This window comes from Eleutherodactylus coqui, chromosome 1 (assembly GCF_035609145.1).
Source record: "Eleutherodactylus coqui strain aEleCoq1 chromosome 1, aEleCoq1.hap1, whole genome shotgun sequence".
Classification (NCBI taxonomy): Eukaryota; Metazoa; Chordata; class Amphibia; order Anura; family Eleutherodactylidae; genus Eleutherodactylus; species Eleutherodactylus coqui.
In genome coordinates this window covers 451,431,554-451,456,469 of record NC_089837.1, presented here as the reverse complement: position 1 = coordinate 451,456,469, position 24,916 = coordinate 451,431,554, and the positions used below count along the sequence as shown (strand labels likewise).

Below are 24,916 nucleotides of genomic sequence, written 5' to 3'. Positions count from 1 at the left end.
GCAAAAAGTTATTGTCCAAAGCAGACAACCACTCAAAGTGCATCAAATCACTTCTTTTGGGGTATTCGTCACAACCTGCAGTATTTGCGTAAAATCTGCTTTAGGGTATGGTTACACTGTTTCAAAATGTTGCTGCAGCTGATTTCATGAGATGCAGCGCTCACCTCCAAAGTCTTCAGCTGTCTGTGCACTCCTTCACCAACCAGCAGGGCTGCACTCAGTACAGGCCACCGGGTGAAGGAGTGTGCCGACAGCCGAAGACTTTAGAGGGGAGAGCTGCATCTTCTGAAATCAACTGCGGGTACGCCGTCGATTCCAAATCAAAATCGGATTTTGACATGTTGCCGAATTTCCACTGTGGACAATCTGCATTATTTCCGCCGCATTTAAACTTTCCCTTAAAAATCTGTGCTTGCTGTTGTGGATATGTGCCATATTTTGCTGTGGATTATCTGCGGTTTGCACATATTCTGTGTGGAAAGTCTGCTGCTCCACAAATGCACAGCTACTGCGTGTGATTCGCTGCGGATTCTGGTATGGATTTCAGCCTCTCCATTGAAATCTATGACAGAAATCTGCAAAGTTGCTGCACCAAATCTGCTGCTTAGGCCGCTTTCACACAGGGGTGACAAAATCACGCGCTTTTCTTGCGATGTGATAGTGCTACAAATCGCATGCATGTGAAGTCCATGCTCTCCAATGAGTTCTTTGTTTTGTAGGCTGCTACATTGCGAGAAAAAATAATAAAATTGAGGGTTGCTGCATATTGCCGTCATTTGCTATGTTTTGTAGCCCATGTTTCCCTATGAAGCCTTTCTTTCTCTTGCACCACATCGTACGCAGACGCGGTTTTCGTGCAGTACAATGCAACACTTACGGTAGGAAATCCTGCAGAGTCCCCCAAAATAAGCCCTGGCTACATTAAAATAAAAAACAAAAACACAATACCTCAGCTAAGAGATGCTATCTGGCTCTGCCGCACGTCTCCTCTGCAATTTTGGCAGACTTGCTTGTAGTTTTCACTCAGCGCTTCTTGTCAGAGGTTCAAAATCCCCGTCTCCAGGAAGCGCTGGCTCTGATTGGTTCTTGGGCGCCGCGGCTCAGCCAATCAGAGACAGCACTTGATGAACCAATAACAGCCATTCAACGCAAAGGCTGGGATTAGTTTATCCAGCACTACAGTGATTGGCTGAGCCATGGCGCTCGAGAACTAATCAGAGCCAGCGCTTCCTGGAGGCGCGGATTTTGAACCTCCAAACTAGGAAACGCTTGCTAAAAACTACAAGCAAGTCTGCAGAACTGCAGAGGAGACGTGCGGCGGAGCCGGACAGCATCTCTTAGGTGAGGTATTGTGTCTTTTTTTTTTACTGCAACCAGGACTTATATTTCAAGCAACTCCAAAAATCCAAGCAAAAGAGAACTCCAACATTGTAGCGACAGAAAATCGCGATATGGCCACAAGAAAACGCAACGATATAGCGCACAAAACACAGCTGTGATATTGCTGCTTTTTTCTCGCAGCGATATCGCTGTCGCCCACGTGAAAGAGGCCTAAAATTGACATGCTGCAGCCTTAAAGGGCACCTGTCATCACCTTTGAGCCTCGTTATGGGGCTCATAGGTGCGGGTACAGGGAGTCATAGATCCCATCCACATGGTTGTTACTGTAAATGAGCTGCGTGTCGATTAGGCTTTTAGCCTCTGGATGCAAGCAAGAAAGTTTCCCATTTACGGGCAGCAACCAGAAGTCTTGAAAACTGTTAGAAAGTGAAGCACAAACTATATTAGAAAGTGGCAGAACTTTTCAATACACGAAAATAGATCATCATGAACGAACCAGTCAACAGCCAATGCTCACCGGTCTGCGAACTTGTGTCCAAATGATATCCAGTCTTTCTCAATTAAAACCTGGAAAAAAGGGGAAGTTTTTAATCGATAGAGTTCAGACCAGTCCTGCGGAGATGTCACTAACAGAATCATGAATGCTAGAAACAGTTTATTGGGTAAATACTGGGAGAACTTAGGACTAAAATCACGAAACAGAAGATTTATATTAACTCCGTAGCTGCCCATACACATTACATTAAAGGGGTTGTCTCATGAAGACAAAATGGTCCGTATACCCTACAAGGGTACATGGACATCATAAAGAGGGCCAACTGCTGTACGAGGGGCTGCTGTTCTGTCAAGTGTCAGCCATCATTTTATTACAAGGAGGATGGTTTCATATTAATGGCCAACATGTAATACTTCATTTCCCCTTTGGTTGTGACTCCCCCTGACAAACTCATCTGTTTGCAGTTAGTGCTGTAAGTAGGCTCTAGGCTGATTGGCCAATGACCCCCAAGACTGAATTTGGACAGGAGGTTGTGTATTGAGACAACCATTTTAAAGAGAAAGTCCCACTAAAAAAAGTTATTCCCTATCCACATTGTTGGGGGTCCAACAACGGGACCATCGCAGTTTACAAGAACAGGAGTCCTAAAGAGACCGTTGTGGAGCATGTGTACCGCTACTCCATCAATTTGAGTGGGACTGCAGGGTATAGCTGAACGCTTGGACTCGGCTATCTCCAGCAGTCCCACTGAAATGAATGGAGTAGTGATACACCTGGACGACCCTCGCTTCGTTAATTTGAGTACATGCGTGGACCCCATTCTTGTGATTGGCAGCTTTCACAGCAGTCAGAAAGCCCATTATTTAGCTAGTTATCACTTATCCTCTGCATGGGGAGAACGTCTTTTAGTGAGGCCATCCTTTAACCCTTTCCAATCCACTGTCTGACGTCTAAAGACATTCTGATGAAAGGCTGTACAGCTCTGATGTTGGAAGACGTACAGCAGGGTATTCTTACTGTAAATTACTGGCTGCTCTATTGTCAGGGAGCCTCCCCAGCATGTCTGCAGTACTGGCTCTAGCCAGCAGATGGCGCCATTGTATAATGGCAGGAAGAGAAAGCCCCCTAGGAAAACCTGAATCCAAAATTGGATTGCAAAGGGTTAATGTCAGTAGGATCTAACAAGTATGGGGTGCTCCTGACTGACCCCAATGGCAGACGTGAGGGGAAGTGGCATGCTGGGTTTCAACATGTCGATCCTTTATCCTCTCTCTCTACCCTACTATAGGTCAAGCGTGCATGTTAGTAGGGAGATGGCTAAATGTTGACCAATGGCAATCTTATGTGCATGGCTAATTTTATGCTCAAGTCACTGAAAAATTCTGAAGTACTTGGCCATACAGAAGAGGAAGGTTGGTCTAGAGTCGGGTGGAGATAGCTTCTTTATTCTTTTACGATTCTTGACCCTTATTCTACATGGAATATTCTATGAAGTCCCAGAGGAGATATATTGGGTGGCGCTGGACTTACCATGAATCCTTTGATGGTTCTGTAAAATGAATCAAGCAATAAGGATCCTAGTGAACAGACTTGCGATGTGCGGTCCCAGCCGTCAGAGCAATGCACTAGCACGCTGGTCTTCTCGTCATGTATAGCCTAAATACAGAGAAATGCATGGCTCTGAATAAAAGGATAAGCTCACTTATTAAAAACACTTAAGGGCTTATATACCATAGAAGCAACTAATGGGTCCCCTGGAAAGAGGGGTCCAATCCTGATTGGCTGTATACCTTATTTTAATGGCAAGAACCTGTCATGGGGTCCCCATTCCAAAAGTCCTACAATATTAGAAAACAAGGGTGCAGAGAATCAACCCAAGAGTCATGGAAGCACCAAGACTTCCTATCTGCTATCCGTTTGTACCTCTTAGTGGTAAGTCATAGAACAAGCTAGTCCAGTTAAAGCAGAAAATAAAAAGGAATGGTAATATAATGGATGGCTGAAATTTTACATTGTGTTGAACGGACGACGATCTGAGTGATTTGTCCAGTCATATTTGCTCATACGTGTGAGAAGAATTTCTTCAGATTTTTTTTTAGCTTTTCTGTGTTTTTCTATCAAAGATTTTTTTTTTTTTTTTTTAAATTCATGAAAAATGACTTGGCCCCTTAATTTTTTAAAGTTTGGCTGCAGTAGTTACTTTATTCACAGCGACAACCACAGGTCACAATAGGTAGAGAGGACTCAGGTGGCTAGGTCGACAGAGAAATTAAAAAAGTTATGGCTCCTGGAATGAGACGATGAAAGACTGAAAAATGAGTTGGTCATTAAAGCGCAAACAGGCTTAGTCACTAAGGGGTTAAAACCAAGTATGAACCACCTAGAACTACTACATGTTTTGCATATTTCTGATAGTTTTCTATTCTTGAGAATGGTTTCATGCATAAGTGTCCCTCAGTGATTGTGATGTCCATCTTGAGGAGTGAGAATAATGTTACAATAAGTACCCTGCTTCCCTGAAAATAAGTCATACCCTGAAAATAAGACATAGCATGATTTTGCAGAATTTTTGAGGATGCAAAATGATTTTTCAGGCTTTTTGAGGATGCTTGAAATATAAGCCCTACTCCAAAATTAAGCCCTGCTAACAGTTAATTTAAAAAGTCAATTTAAATAGTGTCCAGGCAGCTATACATGTAAAAAAGTTAAACCTTTTGAACAAAAATGAATATAAGACACTGTCTTTGGACTCCCCTGGTCGGCAACCCAGACTTCCCTGCGGGAGACTGGGGAATGACGTTCCTAGTCAACCTTGGGGCTCCCATCCCAAGGATACACGACTGTCTTCAAGAAAATGGAATTAAGACCCTAGATGCGCTCACAGGAGATGGGGGGCCGGAGACGGGTGCATGGTTCCAATACCTACAATTATGCCATTACATAAAAACACAAGGCTCAATTGCAGAGCTGTCCATCCCAGCTACTCCCTTCGAGGAACTATGTGCTAATCCCCGAGAACCAAGGGGAGAAATCACCAAGGTCTACAGCATACAGGTGGGCCAGGGGGACTCTGGGCCCGGAACGAGGAGTCCGCGGAGCCTGGGAGGGTGAGCTAGGTCAGCCCCTGTTAGAGGAAGATTGGGCTAAAGGGGTTGTTCTGACTCACAAGATGTCGGTCGCAGACACCACAAGATAAATTACAAACTTATCATGAGATGGTACCGTACCCCGACACTACTGGCCAAAATATACCCTGGTACCTCCTCAACCTGCTGGAGATGCCTGAATAGGCTGGGTACGTTTGTACACATCTGGTGGTCCTGCCCGGGTATTTCTAGACTCTGGTCAGAAATAGAAGACATATACAATACCTTGAAAAGAAAATCCTTAACCTCCACAGCGGAGATGGCGCTCCTGTCAATCCTGCCAGGAACCATTTCCGCTAACAGAAAAGATATCCTTAGGTTTTTCCTTCTAGCCATACGGACCGTGATCCCCAGATTATGGAAAACCAGGACGACACCGACACGCTTGAACTGGGCAATGGCCTTAGACGAAATTAGGCACATAACGACAAATGGATAGCGTACTATGCCACGTGGGAGGTATGGATCTCCTTCCGTAGCTCTAACGGATTCGACCTGTGGACCGAAAATGGAGTAGTGCCAGCTTGACTGAAGAATGGGACTCCTTTAGAGGCTTCCACGAAACGAGACCCTTTCTTTTTCTTCTCCTTCTTTCTCTTCCTTCCTTTTCCTCCCCATCTTGACGCCCTAACCTACCCGACCCCCCACCCCGCCCCGCCCCTCCAACCCCTCTATACCCACCCCAATTTATGGATCCGTTTGGAACGATCCTATGTTTTTGAACTATAGTTGAGTTATAAATATTCATTTTGATTCCTCAGAAAAAAGAAGCAACCTAACCATTTCCGAGCTGACCAAGGAGCACAGCACAGAGAAGTCAGCTCAGTAGTAATAGTTGCTCATGGTGACATGCCTGTATTGACCCAAACATAGGCAAATTAGTTAACCCTACCACTGTTAAGACCATCCTTGCCTGAGGACCTTTTCATTGAGCTGTGACTAGTAGTTATAGTATGTTAATTACATGGTCTGCTAATGGAATGAACCACATCGTGTGTAACAAGTATTGCTTCGAATAAAAACATATTTTCACCATAAGACACTGTCTTATTTTCGGGGAAACATGAATATATATATATATATATATATATATATATATATATATATATATATATATATATATATATATACGGCAGTAACTATATATATTGTATACGGAGAACAGTAACTTCCCAAGTCCTATATACAGGGTTTGGTCCTGTGACCTTTTCTCTCTGTTCCTCTTGCCGTTCTCAGCTTGGCTTCTTATTCTAGATATCTGGGTAGCAGGCGGGTTTCTTGAGGTTGGCAGGCGAGCTCTTGGATTCCTTCCCTCATTGTGATTCCGGGCAGGGATGAGCGCAGCTCCGGCCTGACACCAGTAAGCAGCCATCACATTCCTCCCTCAGTATCCATACTAAAGAGTGCTGTAAATCCCTGGTTACTCCGCCTGGCAGGGGAGAGCTGGAATCCGCCTCATTTCCCATTACAGCCGCAGATACCTCTTCATCTGACAGGCACACAATGCTCACTGGATGGGTCATGGTTTATTACTTCCAGGCGTTCTCAGCAATACCGGTGACAGCAGTAGAATTTTCCATGTCATACGGGGATTTAATGACCACAGGGTGATGCAATAGAGAACATCGGTGCTTAGAAATGATATTACAGGTATCTGATCAACATTAATTATTGTATGCTTGGCATCATTTTCTAATGCATCATATGTATTACATATGACATAACATATACCCTGCTGTTAAAGGTTTTGTTTTTTTTTTTAGATAAATAGGTCATCAATAGTTGATCGTCTGGAGTCCACTGCTCGGAACCACTGCCAATCAACTGATGAGGCCGCTGGCAATGCTGCAACACACAGAGGTATGGAGTGGAAGCTGCGGCTCCAACCCCTCCGTAGTGGCCGGCACCTGGCTGGGATCTCATTAAAATCAATAGGAGCTGCGCCTGCAGTTACAAGCATCGGCCACTAATCAGGGGTTGGAGCAGCAGCTTCCGCTCCGTACCTTTTGTGTAGCAGCGCTGATCTGCAGGGGTCCCGAGAAGTGGACCATAGCCGATCAACTATTAAAGACCTATCCTAACAATTGCGCCACCCCCTCTTTTTTATCCTTTGGCCACTCATGCACAGAGCTGATTTGTGTAGGAAGTACACAGCTCCATTTCCACTGCAGTGGCCAGGCTTGGTATTACAGGCAAAATTCTCATTCACTTCAAAGGGAGCTCTGCCTGTAATATAAGTTTGGCCACTGCAGTGAGAATGGAGCTGTCTGCTTCCTGGAGAAAGCAACTTAGGGCACAAGCACACCAACTCAGAGAACAGCGAATTGGCAGAGTTCTGGGTGGTGAACACACATATATTTACTATTGAGGACCTACCCTGAGGAAAAGCCATCCCTAGTTTAAAGCTGGACAATAAGAATATTAGAAGTCACTAAAGATTTACATGACTATATAAAATGATGAGCATGTTTATACAGGTCATGGTGACTTGGCTATTCTTAAATTTACAGGAAGGGTATAGAATCCCCTGTAATATACAATTCAGCTGCCACAGAACCTGTCTGACATCTAAAAACATTCGGATTGAAGGCTGCACAGCTCTAATGCCGGAAGACATCCGGCAGGGTATTCTTTCTCTACATTACTGGTCGCTCTGTTGTCAGGGGCCTTTCCAGAATGTCCCATACCGCAGTACTGGCTCTAGCCAACAGATGGCGCCATTGTATTATGGCAGAAAGAGAAAACCTCCTAGGAAATCCTGAATCCAAAATTGGATTGCAAAGCGTTAATCCTCCAGCCTACGGTCAGTGCATCGGGCCAGACAGTCATTGGGGTCGGACCTGGAAGTGTAATAGATCACTTCACTCCTATTGAAATTGATGGGGGCGATGCCTCCTATTACATGTTTGGCCCTGACTGCAATGAGGACCCAGAAGTATAATAGGAGGCCTCACTCTCATTAATTTCAATGGCAGTGAAGCAGTCTATGACGCTTTCCACCTTGACCACTGATAACAGTGCAGAGGAGCCGGAGGATTAGCCAATCGACATGGATCCTGAGCAGCAGACCCCTGCAGATCAAATATTGATGACCTCTCCTGAGCATAAGTCATCAATAGTAAAAGCCTGGAATACCCCTTTAATTAATTGGTATGAAATAATCAGAGATTTGTATTCAAGTGTTTTGCAGCTACTTGATGCTGCAGCTGGTGACAACCCTGTTCTTAAAGGGAACCAGTCTCCATCATCTTGTTGCTCTAACCACAGGAAAGGGGAACTAGCACCAGGTGTCCTTACTCCACTGAACTATGTTTTACTATCTCAGCTTGAATGACCGGTCTCAATTTCTGTAAAGGGAGGGATCTGTGAAAGAAGTGGAGCTGGGCATGGAGAAGCCAGAGGGGAGCCGCTCTGCAGACACTTCTCCCTTAGCCTGACACTTATTAAAACCATGTTTTCCGTGAAACACTGCCACGCTTTAGAGTAAGACAGCTCAGTCTAGTCAGTTCACCTGTCACACTTTCCCTTTAAAGAAAAATCACTACTTGTCAGAAGGAAATGATCTATGACTGACTACTCCTGGAGGAAAAGATAAGTAGCGTCTATGTAGCGCCGCTCATCACTTTTTAATTGTCAGGTTCTGACATATCAATGGAAAATTTTCATTGCATTATAAAAGCCTGATAAGCGACATTTACTAAAACCGCTAATGAGAATATACTTCTCAGCAAAGTTCTTCTTCTACCTCTGTCATGGGTCTCCATCATTTCCATGCATTAAATAGGCAGGAGGCACAGCAGAGCCATTGATGTGACTGCACTGTCCAATCCCTGTACAGCAATGCGACACAGGTTTTTCTTTTTTTCATGTTTTTTTTATACAGGCTCAAGGGGTTTTCGTAAAATGTTAATCTGCATATTAAGAGAAAAAACAAACCTAAAAGTGAGGGGGAAAATAACCTGTGTCTCCTTCAGTCTGCACAGAGATCTGCTGGCTCTAGAAACAATCAAACTTCTAGCATCCTTCAACTTCTTTTTTTCCCTCTATGTGCACTTGTAGTAGTGAAAGGAGTTGGCGCTTAACTAAGGGGAGCAATAAAAGTACAAAATAACCACAGTGGGTGCGGATCTGCACCCAAATGCACGGCATAGATTATGCTCTGGGTCCACACCAAAATCTGCTATGTGTGAATGTTCCCTTAAAGAGGTTTTCTGGGAGTCCATCCCCCACACTGGGATCTCCACTGATCAACTGATTGAAGTTACAGCGGCACTTGGGTGAGTACTAGTGTCAGTACAGTCCTCACCAGGCACAGTGCCTGATATAGCAGCTCATTCCCATTCACTTGAATTGGACAGAGGTAGAGATGAGCGAGCATACTCGCTAAGGGCAATTACTCGAGCAAGCATTGTCCTTAGCGAGTACGTGCCCGCTCAGAAGAAAAGATTCGGGTGCCGGCGGGTGGCAGGGAGCGGCGGGGAGGAACGGAGGGGAGATCTCTCTCCCTCTCCCCCCCAACCCCAACCCCCCCCCCCCCCCCCCCGCTGCTCACCCCCACAACTCACCGCTCACGGCACCCAAATCTTTTCTTCCGAGCGGGCAGATATTCGCTAAGGACAATACTCTACTCTCAGGTCATGTGACAAATGTCATTGGCCTGAGAAGAGGCTGTGGTGCTCACCCGAGCACTGATCTCTTCAATTAACTGATCAGCGTGGATCCCCACCAATCAGCGATTGACTCATATTGAGGATAGGTCAGCCCCGGAAACCCCTTTAACTTCATTGGTGTCCACTGTAGACAAGGTAGTAGGGGAGATTTCTGGTTCAGCAAGCTGCCTCCCAGAAACAGATGTAGCACCATAATACAGAATCATAGAATGGTAGAGCTGGAAGGGATGTTTAGGGCCATCTGGTCCAACCCCCTGCTCAGTGCTGTATTCACTATATCATCCCAGACCTGATAGAATCATAGAATGATAGAGTTGGACATGATTTGTAAGAGGTTTTGTTGGGTCGGGGTCTGGGTGCCATCAGGCCTGCCGGTCACTAAAATGAAGGAGGTCATTATTTTTTTTTGGTTTCTCCTTGAAAATCAGTGCACAGGCTATAGAACCTATACAGGCTAAGAGAGGCAGAAGATGTAAGTAGGAGCAAACTAAACACATGGCTGAGCGGAGTCTCTTGTTCCTTCACGATCAAAACCTCTGAAATAACTTAAATAGTTCCTGTCAATTTAAAAGAAAAATTAAGGAATGTGTCTAAGTGGACACTCACGGTTCACACTCCTGCTCATCTAGTAGCCGCTGTGTGCATCAATCTAGTAATATACTTGCATTCAATTACTTTTTGTTTGACTACTGATAGTTAGGCCTGAAGTGCCTGCCACTTAGGGTTTTCCTTCCAATACCGACATTGCACTTCTCTAGTAACAGGGACATGGTGACACTGCTAGTTACTACATGCAACAGAGGGGCGGGCATTCAGATGCTGCTTTGCAGCTGATTGGAGCAGGGCTGTTGTGACTTTATGTAGGTGTTGCCCACATGGCTCCATCCTATGAAGAGCACTGGACCTGTGGGTATGAATTGGCTCAGGAAGCAGAGTTTCTATGTTATTTTGAGCTATAGTGGCCAAATATCCTCATTCAACCAACAGCTATTTCTAACAATTCCTCCATGCACATACAGTTTTTCACTCAAAATAAGAGCCTGTCTTATATTAATTAATTGTTTCCCTAAAAGAGGCACAGGGTCTTATTTTCAGGGGATGTCTTATACTTACCTAACAAGCACTATCTAGGTCTCTCCCGCTGGTCTCCACAGTTCCGGCAGGCTTCCTTGCAATTCTCCGCGCTGACAGAAGATCGCTTGTTGGTAATAAGGTTTGTAAACCCCGCCTCCAGCAAGCGATTGCCCTGATTGGTTCCTGAGCACCGCAGCTCAGTCAATCACTGCGGCGCTCAATGAACCAATCACAGTCATTGCATGTGTTTTCCATGGGAAGAGGGTAATCAGCTGCTGCCAGACCTCTCTGGCGTTGCGTTATCTCCTGTGGGACCCTTCTTTCTCTTGACATTTGGTATCAGGTGACCCCTGAAGTTAATGGGTTCAGCCAAATATTTCTAATTGACACCTTTAGCTAGGGTTCCCCCTGCAAAGATAAAGGGGTGTGGTAGGTTGTATTTTTAAAAAGAGGCCTATGTAGCAGTATGCAAAAGTGGCCAAATACACTAGACTTACATTGACCCTTTAATCCCAGAAAGAAATTTTGTCCATGGACCAGAGATGGTGGAGTGTTCTATTACCTGCCATTCATCCTCTGCTTCGTTGTCCCTCTAACTCACCAATTCTCAGGTCCCGGTTTCGAAGATGGCCACTGCAATCTTTTAACTACCTAAAACACATTGTGCATCATTACTTCAAGGCACTCGACGCTGCTCTCTGACCGGCCAACACTAAATCACATAAGAAATGCTGGCCAATCAGAGAGCAGGTGTAGTGCACTGGTAGTCTAATGGCCCTTTTACATGGTCATTTAAATGAAAGCACGAGTGCCGACGTCACTGCTAAGGTCTCCAGCGCTTGTGCAGAGCGTTTAGACTGAAAGACATCACTAGCTTCTCGCTCAGGGCTTCACCTTCTACGTAAAGCGCTGAGCGTTTACACGCACTGATAGGCCAGCGGTACAACAATTATTTGTTCGCTGATAAAAGTCACCGTTAAACAGCCACAATCAGATAGTGAGCAATTTCTTTGCATTTACACTAAAATGATTATTGCTCAAATTTGTTTGTTTTGAACAAATTTTGAGCGATAATCGTTACGTGTAAATGGGCCTCAACTAGAGATGAGCGAACGTACTCGGATAAGCACTACTCGTCCGAGTAATGTGCTTTATCCGAGTACCTCTCCGCTCGTCCTGAAAGATTCGGGACGCGCTGCGGAGCGGGGAGCTGCAGGGGAGAGCAGGGAGGAACGGAGGGGAGATCTTTCTCTCCTTCTCTCCCGCCCGCTCTGCCCCGCTCCCCGCTGCGACTCACCTGTCAGCAGCGGAGCGCCCCGAATCTTTCAGGACGAGCGGAGAGATACTCGGATAAAGCACATTACTCGGACGAGTAGTGCTTATCCGAGTACGTTCGCTCATTATCTCTAGCCTCAACACATTACCAATGCACAGTTTGCATTACACGGGTGGAAGATTGTGACAGGCATCTTGGAAAACCAAAAACAGGTCCTGGGAAATCGTGAATTCGCAGGCAATGGCAGAGTGGGATGGATGGCAGGTGATAAAACTCCTCCCTTCACTCCAAAGATCTGATGTGTATTGGCTGTTTGGCCAATATACATTCTGTAGGCGTCAGGGATGCAGAGTCTTTAGTTTTCATGGTAGCTAAGCTGCCGCCAGAGAAGTATGGCAGCGGCTTATTCCTTCGACCTACTGAGAACACATCAGACTTGGCGGTGCTGAACGTGCATGGGTACAGGGGGGCTGGGAGGAACGGCTGGCGTTCGACAAAAGGCGATTGAAAGTGTATGGCCACCTTAAGCAAGACTGAGCGAGAGGAGGACTAACAGGCTGACAACTAGGACACTGGGAACATTAATGTGTGGGAGTTAGTCAAAGGATCATCCTCTGTCCTCCAGCAAAAGAGAGCCATTATTTCTGCCTACAAAGGCAAATTCTTCCCACATGTATGGTGCAGAGATAACGAGCCCCTGCAGTACACACAGGACTACAGATGCCGTCACAGACAGGGGGGAGTTCCAGGTTTATGGGACTTAATAACTATGTAAGGAAAAGTTATAAAACTTTCTAATATATTTTCTGTTTCCATTCCTCTCCATTTTTAAGCCTTCTGCTTGCTGTCATTGAATGGAAAGATTCTTGTTTACTTTCAGAGGCTGAAAAACTGGTCCTGAAAATGTGATTGTTGCAGATGTATGAGACCCTGAACCTAAATAATGACCATTGGCACTCACTGATAGCAAGAAGAGATGACTAGAAGGATGCACAAGAGTCTATTGTGCAGTGATCACACCCTATTGAGATCAAACCTCTGCTGCCACCAAGCAATGTCCTCCAATCTGTAGAATACAAACTTCTCCTACCTTTGCCAACCAGACAGAAGCATCCAGCACGGCTTTGATGTGGCGCAGCCATCCGCAGTTTTCTAGGCCACTTAAAAAGTCATTTACAGATAAGTTTTTTGATCCACAAACTGTGATAAAAAAAAGAGAATAATATAAAGATGTGTGAATATATACCAGGGATATTATGTCAGGGGAACAGAAAGGTCACCACTGGGCAAGGAGTCCATTGTGTAATGTGAAAAAAGGAGCTGGGTAGTAAACTACTTCTATAGGTGACCTCCAGAATTGTGACTATAGGCAACTCACGATCAGCACAAGATAAGTATAAAGTTACCCAACACCCTAATGAACAGCCCGCCTGAGTAGCATGCACCCCAATTAAGCGCATCTCTCGTCTATGTGTGCTTCAAACTTTAATATGCAAATGAGAAAATGGAACAAAGCCTCTACAGCGCCACCTATTAGAGAGTAGTATTCCTGCAACTCAATGTCCGACCATTTAACAGACTTTGTGAAGAATACGTACGTAATAAGCAGTGCAGTACGCCTCTAAATAGTTATGTGCTCCTATAGCTATAAAAAGAACTATGAAAAGGTGCTCAGAGCTCAATATATGGTTCATGCTGTCACTTTGTAACACAACTAAGAGATTTCCCCTTCAAGTAATTGCTGAATTGTGTGAAAATGAATGATAATCATTCACTTAAATGATTTGTGCGCTTGTCTGTTCATTCCAACAATGAATTGGTCCATGTAAAAGGACCCTTAAATTTTAAAGTAGATATACATTATATGAAATTAACCCTATTTACTTGGCCAGTTTATTTACTACTTCCACCTACTGCATGCACTAGTCTTATCAACATAGATAGCTAACAGAGATGCATACTGCCATCTAGTGGATAAAAAGAAACATACAGTCATTTTCAACTTTTTCACTATGATCAGATATATCTCATACATTAAATGGGTTATCCAGGCAGCGCCCACCAGGATACACTTGGGTCAGAGTGGAAGTGCTCTTTCGACCCCTGTATAGCGGCCAGCGCTCATAATGAGTGGCATTTGCTACACAGGTCGGAGCAGCGCTTCTGCTCTGATCCCTGCTGTACGCTGCTTGGATAACGCCTTTACGGGAGCTCCCCTCTTCCCTCAAGATACTATGATGCTCCTTAAAGAGGATTTAGCAGCTCTTCTGAAATGTGTGTTTCAGAAAATATTTGTACTCCCCATGAAATTACAATTCTGCAGCATCTTTCCTCTGCGTTGTGCAATCCCTCTGTTATTCCACCTGGAAATGCATGGATAAATTGGACAACTAGGCATTACCATTGCCCTTGTAAATAGGGTGTGCCTTTACATTGTCTGATACTCTCAGCGCTGATTGGGCAAGTTGCAAATTTATTCATACATGTCCAGGAGGAATAACAGAGGAACGGCACATAGCAAAGTTATAAGAATAGATGCTCTAGCAGCACTGTTATTTCATGGAGAACAAAAGAATTTGCTAAGACATATCAGGAGAAGTGACAGAGCAAATATAGAGCAGAACAAATATAATAGTTTGTATGTGCTGCATATAGACAATGTGAAATAAAAGTACATTTGCAGCAATCGTAAAGAAGAGAAACAGCTAAAATTAGTCACAGGTATTCTTCAAGGGTTTTACTTATTGTAAGGATGAGCCATCACTAAAATATGGGTGGTGGTGATGGTGGAGAGGGTTTGAATTGGCATCCCCACACAGAGACCGCCCACAGACCCTTTGACTTTCATGGGGTTGGGTTGCAGTTGACATTGTATTTCACGTGCAAAGTGAAGCTCCGATGATCCCTTCTTTCTCATGCTCAGCGGGGGGTATCCTAACTGTGTGCTGTAAACACCACTAGCTAGAAATACCCCTTAGAAGGATTTTCCAACCTCATGAATTTTTTTTTTTAAACCTGCTTACAATGGTATAAAATAACAAACGGAGTAGAACTGACCTTACCGATCCCTACCGTTCCTGTGCTGACAATTTCCTGGTCTGTCGCTCCATCGATGGCATGTCAACATGATATTTGACTGCTGCAGCCGATCAATGGCCACAATGTTAGTCTCATTGGTGTTGGCATGTCACTGCTGCATCTGCAGATTGACTTCAGCGGTCAAATGTGGACACATCATGGCTAGAAGCGGTAGATAGGGACCAGCAGGGAAGTTTCAGCACAGAAGTTGTCAGGGATTCGTCCAGCGAGCATCACTCCTTTCTGATTTTATACCATTGTAAGTGTTGTGTAAAAGGAGTAAGAGCTTCTGTTTCTGAAGTGGTTAATAACTCTGTGATTTCCACGACAATCTGACCAGTTACATAATGCTGCAGTAGAAATACATTAGTATAGAACAAACTGCATCTGGTACCTTCCACAAGCTTCTGCAGACTTGACCTCATAACGTGAATATTCTCAATCCCGACAAACTGGAACTTAATGTTAGAGTAATTGTCTGCGTTCTCGTAGCCTTTGCCTGCCGCTCTGTTTGCCATGGCATTCAACTACAAAGTGACAAAACAGGTTCTCATTAAATACATCACATGATACACCTCTTGGCATCTCTGGGCAACATTGGAAGAAAAGAGTTGCCTTGGGCTGCACATTAAATACACAAATAGTAACGATGCCCCCCCACCTATTGTCCTCCATACACCCCCCCCCCCCTTCCCATGTGAAGTGCCACCTGCTGCCTCGTCACCTGCCATTGCCAGGTACCACCTGCGGCCTCGTCTCCTCCAGATTAAGCCAGCACTGCCCCCTCCCCTTTTGGGCGCATTCATAGCCATCCTTGCTCACATGCAGCCCGCAGGCCACAGGTCGGACACCCCTGATATACACAATAGTGACCCTGGAGAATTCTTGCACTTACCTTTGGTCTGGTATCCATAACGTACATGGACCGCCATTCAGGATTGGCTTTACTAACGGACTGCAGCATATGCTCATCTTCCAGGCACCTTGCACTAAAACCAGACAAGGGCTGACTGCACCTGCAAATGGCCACCTGAACAGAAGGAAAACAAGTGTTTCGATTACTGCAACAAGTCACAGTATACACATTTCCACTGGAGACAATTGATCATTCCGCATGATTGAATTCCGTTCTGAAAAGCTATTTTGAGATACTACTGTACCACTGCACTTACTGTTCACTTCTCTTAACCCCTTAATGACGCGGACCCCTTTTTCCCCCATTTTTGTTTTTTCCTCCCCCCCTTTAAAAAAATCGTAACTCATTCATTTATCCATCGACATCGCTGTATGAGGGCTTGTTTTTTGCGGGACGAGTTATATTTTTCAATGGTGCTATTTAAAGTACCATATAATGTACTGAAAAACTAAGTGGAGTAAAAGGAAAAAAACAAAAAAAACAACAACTTTCCGCCATCTTTCAGTGCATTTTGTTTCTGCAACAAAAACGACATGATAACCTTATTCTATGGGTCAGTACGATTACTACAATACCAAACTTGAATAGGATTTTCTTACTGTACTACTTTTTTTTCAAATTTATTTATTTTTTTAATTATTTTCTGCCGCCATCTTCTGCGCGCAATAATTTATTTTTCCGTTGACGTAGTCCAGTGATGGCTTATTTTTTGTGAGATGTCCTGTAGTTTCTTTTAGTACCAATTCGGAATACATCCAACTTTTTGATCGCTTTTTATTGCGTGTTCAGGGTAACTGAAAAAGTGCATTTTTGGTGCTCTTTATTTTTTGGACTACGTTACGGCGATACCAAATATGTATTTTTCTTTTATGATTTTGATTTTTTTTATTATAGATATGGCAAAAAGGGGGTAATTTAAACTTTTATAACTTTTTTATTTTTTTTTTACAATTAATAAACTTTATTGATCTTTTTTTTAACTTTTCTTTTATGCGATGCGTTGATCGCTACTGCAGTATAATAGAATGCAGTATGACGTAATGCATTATGACAGGCAGCCTATCAAGCCACCCCACGGGGATGGCTTGTAGGCAGTCTCTCAAGGCAGGCCTGGGGCCTTTCAGAAGGCCCCTGGCAGCCATTACACCTGCATGGCTCCCCAGATCTCACCGCGGGGGGGGGGGATTTAAATGCCGCTGTCAGGATTGACAGCGGCATTTAAAGGGTTAATAGCCGCAATTGGTCGTACGGCTGATTGCAGCTATTGCCTGCGGGTGTCAGCTGTAATAAACAGCTGACGCCCGCTCTGTATGGAGAACCTTTTTGCCCAGTGAAATCTTTTGCATTGTGTGATATTCAACTTCGTAGGGCTCCTTAAACACAGTACAGGTGAATAAGTACACTTAAGTAAGTACACTGAATGGTCCCTTTATTAGAGACCCCCATGTAGTAGCATGTTGGACCTCTGTTGGCCTTCAGAACTGCAGCAGTTCGTCATGGCATATATTCCACTAGGTGCTGAAATCGTTCTGCAGGTACCGCATTTTTTGCTTTATAAGACGCACCTGATGATAAGACGCACCTAGGTTTTGGAGGAAAATAGGAAAAAAATATTTGGAACTCCCCCAGACCAGGCAGTTGGTCAGGTAATACATGAGGAATAAAGAGCAGTAGTACCAATTCAGAATGAGGTATATAAAACTTGTCAACCTGCCATTCAGAATCCAGGAAAGCTGAGTGTAAATGTAATGGTGATCTTATTACTTATCACTCAGCTTTCCAGGAGCCCTGAATGTCATGTTTGACTAGTTATAGCAATGCATGTTGTATACATGCTTGCATAACTCTGCAGTTGGCATTCAGGATTCTGAAAGAGCTGAGTGACAATGTAATGAGGATTCCATTAGTTGTCACTCAACTTTTCAGGATCCTGCATGGCATTTCTCATTATGGTTATGTATGGTGTATAAATGTGTGCATAACTAGGCACAAATATATACACCATACATGCAGCTCTCTCCCACCTCTGTTATGTAGCCAACAGATAAGTGTTGTCCATTTGCTCAGATGTCATGGTCCTCTGATCTCTGCTTTATGTCCTTCCCAACCTCACCCGAGAGCTCAGGAAAATACCAGCCTAAGGCCTCATGTCCACGGGCAAAAGATTATTTAAAATCCGCAGCGGATCACCCGCACGCGGATCCGCACCCCGTACGGATGCATTGACCACCCGCAGGTAGATAAATACCCGCGGATGGTCAATAAAAAAGTGAATAAAAAAAAAATGGAGCATGAAAAAAAATGGACATGCTCCATTTTCGTGCGGGTCTCCCGCAGGGACGGCTCCCGCAGGCTTCTATTGAAGCCTATGGAAGCCATCCGGATCCGCAGGAGACCTAAAATCAGAACATACTCACCCGCAGCGGAGCGGGCAGGTCTTCTCTTTTTCACGGCCGGATCTTCTTTCTTCGGCCCGGTGGATGTGCCCGGCACATGCGAGCGGCATGCTCCCGGCGTGCCGAGCACATCCGCCGGCTGAAGAAAGAAGATCCGGCCGTGAAGAAGAGAAGACCTGCCCGGTCCGCTGCGGGTAAGTTAATTCTTATTTTCAGCGCTCAAGTCCGCGAGGCAGGAGGGACCCGCTACGGATTCTCCATGGAGAATCCGTAGCGGGCCTGATTTTCCCCGTGTACATGAGGCCTAAGGGGTGCAACCATGGACCGAGATGGCATGATCCCGCTACAGCTGACTGATGAGGGGGAGCAGAAGTTCCCTCTCATTAATGAGCTGTTTCTACGAGCATCGGGTGCTGCTACGGATCGTACCGGCCATGTTTATTAGACTGTCAGCTCCATAGCAGGAGCCGTCTGCCCGTACAACAGCTCCCCGCTACTCCTCCGCCCCCAGCAATCAGCTGTTGTCGGCCGCTCTGCTCTCCTGTTTGTATACAAAGGGCCAGCAGCTCAGATCTCAGCATGTTCGCTCTATAGGACGCACTGACTTTTCCCACCCACTGTGGAGGGAAAAAAGTGCGTCTTATAGAGCGAAAAATACAGTATATTGACCCGTGCGGACAGGAAGCTTTTTGCACCTGCTGCATATCAGATGAAGATACTAACCAGCTGGCAGGAAGGGGGTCACCGATTCATGCTGCTTGCACCAAATTCTAACCTCCCATCAGCACGGTGCAACAGAAATCTGGATTCCTCTGACCAGGTGATGTTTTACCGCTGCTCAGAGATCCACATTTTGCGCTCTTCTGCACACTGAAGCCTTGTTTTTCTGTTTCTCTTAGGGCAGCTTCACATGAGTGTAATTCGCTGCGTGACACCTACATGTGACAGTCATGCGGCATGCAGCAAGTACGCAATGACTTGCTGCAGGCCGCTGTTCGCCATGCACTATCATGGCGTATATCCACATGTAATATGTGCCCAGAGAGAACACGTTGCAACCTTTATTTTGCGCAATATGTGTAAGCAGCAACATGGAAATCTTTAGAGATGAGCAGGGAGATACTCGGCTAAGGCACTACTCGCTCGAGTAATGTGCCTTAGCGAGTATACTCGATCATCTCTAGTTACAGCACGTTTGGGCTAAGGAACAAAATACTAGTGTAGTATTTGGCCACAATTTACTTGACTGTGTACCACGTGTTCGTCAGAAGCATATTTCGGGCAATGAATATGCAGCGTATTAAAGAGATGAAATACCGCGATTCCTTGAGTATTTATGCCTATCAGTAGTTTTTTTTTTCACACATGTATATATGCAGCGTATCCGCGCATATAATAAAATTGCTGAAAATCCCATTGGTTTTGTGCAGAAATAAGCAGCGAATATACATGTTTCCTGAGTATTTACGCATGCCCGTTGATATCAATGGGAGCGAAGCCAGAGTTGCTCCTGCTTCCTCTGACCAATGATATCAATGTCCAGGGATAGGCCAGCAGTAGAGATGAGCGAACCTACTCGTTTCGAGTAATTACTCGATCGAGCACCGCGATTTTCGAGTACGTCCGTACTCGGGTGAAAAGATTCGGGGGGCGGCGTGGCGGAGCGGGGGGTAGCAGCGTGGAACAGGGGGGAGCTCTCTCTCTCTCCCTCCCACTCCCCGCTGCAACCCCCCACTCACTCACAGCGCCCCCTGAATCTTTTCGCCAGAGTACGGAAGTACTCGAAAATCGCGGCGCTCGGGCGAAAAAGGGGCGTGGCCGAGTAGGTTCGCTCATCTCTAGTCAGCAGTTAAAATAGACTAGAATACCCCTTAATGGACAACTCTAGTTTTTTATTTTTTTTTCCATTTTTGTTTTCCCCTTACCTTCAAAAAAAAAAGTCACAACTTAGTTACTTTTCTGTTGACATAGCCATCTGTGGGCTTGTTTTTTTTGCGGGACAAGTTGTATTTTTCAATGTAAACCATTTAATATACCATATGATGTAGTGAAAAAGATAAAAAAAATTTCTAAGTAGGATGGGATGGGATGGGATGGGACCTCCCCCCAAATTTTGCCATTTTTGGAGGGAAATGAGGGTGGGGGTCTCCCGTTTTCATGGCATGCAGCAAAAGCGACATGTTAACCTTATTCTTTGGGTACGTACGTTCACAGTTATGCCAAATTGATATATTTTTTTTTAAAGTAATACAATAAAAAAAGTAAAAAAATTTTTGGTTTTTTTTTTCTCTAGAAGTTGCTTTCTGCCTTTATCTTCTGACCCCCAGAGCTCTATTTATTTTTCTATCGATAGTTATGTGAAGGCTTGTTTTCTTCGGGACAACTTGTAGTTTCCATTGACACTATTTTGGGGTATATACACAACATTTTGGCCACTATTTATAACATTTATTTTTTTGGACTTTTCCATTATCTATTCACTGCGTGGAATGTATTATACATTATTTTAACAGATTGGACTTTTATGGACGTGTCAATGGCACGTTTTTGTTTTCAGATTTTTCTCTATGTTAAAAAAGAAGATTTTTACTCGCCGTAAAATCTCTTTCTCGTCTCGTCATTGGGGGACACAGCAAAGACCATGGGATATAGCTTCTGCCACTAGGAGGCGACACTAAGCACAAAAAGTGTTATCTCCGCCCGCTGGCTATATCCCTCCCTGCCGACACCAGGCTAATCAGTTTGTACGCCAGCAGTAGGAGCAGCCATGCGGGAACGGAAAAAAACAACAATAGTTAGTAATATGACACAAAGGTTCTAACTGTAATGAAAACACAGCACCATGTGCAACTTACAGAGCCAGGGTCCTGGCCAGGACAAAACACGGTGTCATATAGACAGGAAGAAAGAGTGGGTGCTGTGTCCCCCAATGACGAGGCGAGAAAGAGATTTTACGGTGAGTAAAAATCCCCTTTTCTCGCTCGTGTCATTGGGGGACACAGCAAAGACCGTGGGACGTCCGATAGCAGTCCCCGAGGGAGGGAAAAAGGAAAATCCCCAAGGCACACAGTCAGTTTACAGCCGTCTGTAACCTTCCGCCTAGCAAAGCATCGGCTGACGCAAAAAGTGTGAATTCGGTAGAATTTAGAGAAAATGTGTAGGGACGACCAGGAGCCCTCCTACACACCTGCAAGGCGGAGGCACCATTGCTGATCGCCTACGAGGCTCACACCGCCCTGGCAGAGTGTGCTGTCACCCGAAAACGGCGTGTCTTACCCAAAGCCCGGGAGGCCTCCACCAGCACCGATCCAGCGTGAGAGGACAACTTGGATGACTCGGACACTCCGGTATCACGAATAGAGAATCAGAGCGTCAGAATGACGAAGTTTGTTCCATATAGATCTTCAGAGCTCACACTGGGTCTAAAGCGTGCTGAGTTTGTCGCCTAGGGTGGACTGCCACCAGAAAGGCGACGGCAGCACAATGTTCTTATTGATATGGAAAGACAACACCGCGTTGGAGAGGAAAGAAGGAACCAGACACAATACAACTTCATCCTGGTGGAACCCTGTAAAGCGTGGCTTCGCCGTGACCTCGGAGACCCATCGTTGGGAAGCAACCGCCACCAGGAAAGCTACCTTCCAGGATAATAACCACCATGGTACCCTTGCTGAAGGTTCAAATGGATGATCCTGTAGGGCGTCCAAGACTAGATTCAAATCCCAAGGTGGTACCGGGGAGTGAAACGGGGTTGCGGTGTGAGCGACTCCCAGCAGGAAAGTGCGCACAGTTGACCTGGATGCCAAGGGGCACTGAAAAAGAACAGACAAGGCAGTAATCTGTCCCTTGAGGGAAATGAGGCTGCGCCCCATCTCCAGCCCAGCCTGGCACCAAAGGACAAGCTCTCTCCACACGCGATGATACACCCTCGATGAGGATGGCTTCTTAGCCTTAAACATCGTTTGGATAACCGGGTCCGAAAAAACTAGATTTTGTAAGGAACTTACCTAAAATATTTTTCTCACCCATATAATTGGGGGGTACGGCTTCAACTTGAGACATTGAAGAACAACACACAAGGGGTGGGAATACATAAGCAGCCGCATGTAAAGCAGCAAAATCAGCTCTTTAACCGCAAATGGGTGTCTAGGCATCCTGCATGCTCAGTGAGAGCAAAAAAGGTGTCCAAGAACCAGCCCACCACCGAGAAAAAAAGGGGAGCTCCCGACGAAGAGCTTCGCCGAGGCACCCGTTCTAGAAATATGTGCCATAACACAGCCTGAACATATGGTGTCCCTGCAGTGCTGCGAAACAGTGCTAGTACAAGGAAACCCCCCACAGAAAGACCAAGACTCCACCAGTGTTGTCAGAATGAGGCACCCATCTAGAAATATTGGCTCCACCAGTGTTGTCAAGAGCAACAACAGAGAGCCAGGGTGACTGAAGAACCTCCGTCCAATAGTGCATCCCGCTTAGTAGAGAGAAGCGTACATCGGGTGAGCTGATCGTGACATCAGTACCATCAGAAAGAGGGGATGAAACCAAAGAGCTGGGGTCTCTTGACAGGCGACCTAGTACCTGGATGTGAGCCCCATTGGTCCTTTCGCAAAATCCTCTGGAGTTGGGAAGGCGAGCGCTGCGTAGGAAGGCTACGTGGAAAAACGCTGTATGAGTGAAGTTGCAGACCACTCCGACTACAGAATACTCCTAACGGCAGCAGCCCTGACATGCAAAATAGGGGAGAATGTGAGGCCCATTTGACCCACGTCCACATTGACAAGGCTGACTAGCCTCCTAGAAAGCCACGTATGCTGGTTTGGTTCAAGGCTGCCAGGAGAAGGACTGGACCCATATTGGATCAGCATGTCAGAGCTTACTGGAGGAGAGCTAGTAGATGGATCTACCGCCCCCAGCACCCTGTTTGAGGAGGCACCCCCCAGCCTACCACTATCCTGACAGGATGTCCATCCCACACAGTGGTGTTAGTGCCCATAGTATGCCCTGTAAGTGATGAAAATGCTAAAGCTGCCTGCAAGGACAGTGCAGATGGGCCATCATAGAGAAGCTAGCTGTCAGGTACAGCTCCCCCATTCCAGTGTGGAAAGAAAAAGCAATATGTCCATGGACGTCTTGTGCCCAGTACTCCTTCCCTAAGGAAGGAACTACTGATGTCAGCAGGCCCTGAGTAATGCTGATACCTAGTCTGAATATGGCTGGATGTAATCTTGTACTGCATGGAGAGCGCACCAGGCACATGCTTCTTGCCTGCAGTCATGGGCACAGACATTGCGACAAGGCTGCCTGCAGAGAACCGCAGGTGGCACCCCTCAGTGAGCTAGCCGCTAGGCAAGGCTCAACCCAGACTGCCACAGACCTGAAGGGCGTTGAGTCCAGAGGCTCCCTGTGCGAATGCTCCTTCCACATGAAGGGTACCACAGGTGTCAGCATGGCCGGAGCCAGACAATTACAAGACAAGATCTTCTCTGGCTGGATGCCTGTAGTGAGAGCGCACATTATACGTGGCTCTGGCCGGCTGCTGTCCGTGTGTCGAGTACACGGACACTGCGCCAAAGCTGCCTGCAGGGAACTGCAGGAGGGGCAACGGGAGAGGTACCAACAGGCAAGGCTCCACCCGGTGAGCGATGAGTCCGGGGACTCCCAGTGCGGTACTTATCCCACATAAAGGGTACCAGATCTCAGCAAGGCCGGAGCCATGCTGGCAATTAGTTAGAACACTTATCCGTAAGACGAGATTGACTGCATGTCATCCTGGATACTGCGCCAAGAATCCCTGCAGGGAACTGCAGGAGGGCAACAGGCGAGGCTCAACCCGTATTCTCTGTTGGATACAAATCTTGTCGTGTGGCGAGAGTGCACTTGGTATGTGGCTCTGGCGGGCCCCTGTCCGCGTGTCATCCTGGGCTCAGACACTGCGGTATGAATGGCTGCAGGGAACTGCAGGAGGGGCAATAGGGGAGCTACCGATAGGGTAAGCTCAACCCAGTCTGGAGCGGGCATAGAAGGTACCACAGGTCAACTTACCTCAAACACAGTTGTTCGCCACACGAGATAATCTGTAGTTCGGTGTAAATCTCGTACCGTGTACAGGTACTCTTCTCCATGTGGGAGGAACCACAGGACTCAGTAGGACCAGAATCACGGTAAGGTTGACCGCTTTCACCTTCCTGAGTAGGGAAAGATTGGAGAGTTATACTATTCCATCAACCTACAGGAGGAGGTGGACCATGGCACCTAGGAATGGGGCATATAGCCATTGGTGAGCGGAACACGAATTGTTCAAACGCCATAGAACGCGTGGCAACCAATAGCTACATGCCGATGGCGGCCTGGCTACACAGAAACCGCTGCGCAGCACTACTCCAACCAAAACAGACATACAGAAGTACACAGTTCACACAGAACAGAGCCTGTGCAGAGAAGCAGCAGAGTGACCCTGCTTATAGCAGGACATACTAGCACAGACATTAAGACAAAGTTCACATAGATATACTTAGCTGTCATA

The 24,916-nt window shown here is 45.8% G+C and overlaps 1 protein-coding gene across 1 annotated transcript in view; it reads right to left on the bottom strand.

Moving 5' to 3' along the window:
* The window catches only part of MTMR6 (myotubularin related protein 6), a 90,620-nt gene that overhangs the window by 45,041 nt on the left and 20,663 nt on the right, over nucleotides 1-24,916 (bottom strand). Inside the window, exons 6-10 of the mRNA XM_066583465.1 lie at nucleotides 15,977-16,111; nucleotides 15,476-15,608; nucleotides 13,094-13,203; nucleotides 3,368-3,493; nucleotides 1,859-1,908 (exon numbers count right to left, since the gene is read on the bottom strand). Coding sequence (XP_066439562.1) covers nucleotides 1,859-1,908; nucleotides 3,368-3,493; nucleotides 13,094-13,203; nucleotides 15,476-15,608; nucleotides 15,977-16,111 — 554 coding nt within the window. The remainder of the gene's footprint in view (nucleotides 1-1,858; nucleotides 1,909-3,367; nucleotides 3,494-13,093; nucleotides 13,204-15,475; nucleotides 15,609-15,976; nucleotides 16,112-24,916) is intronic.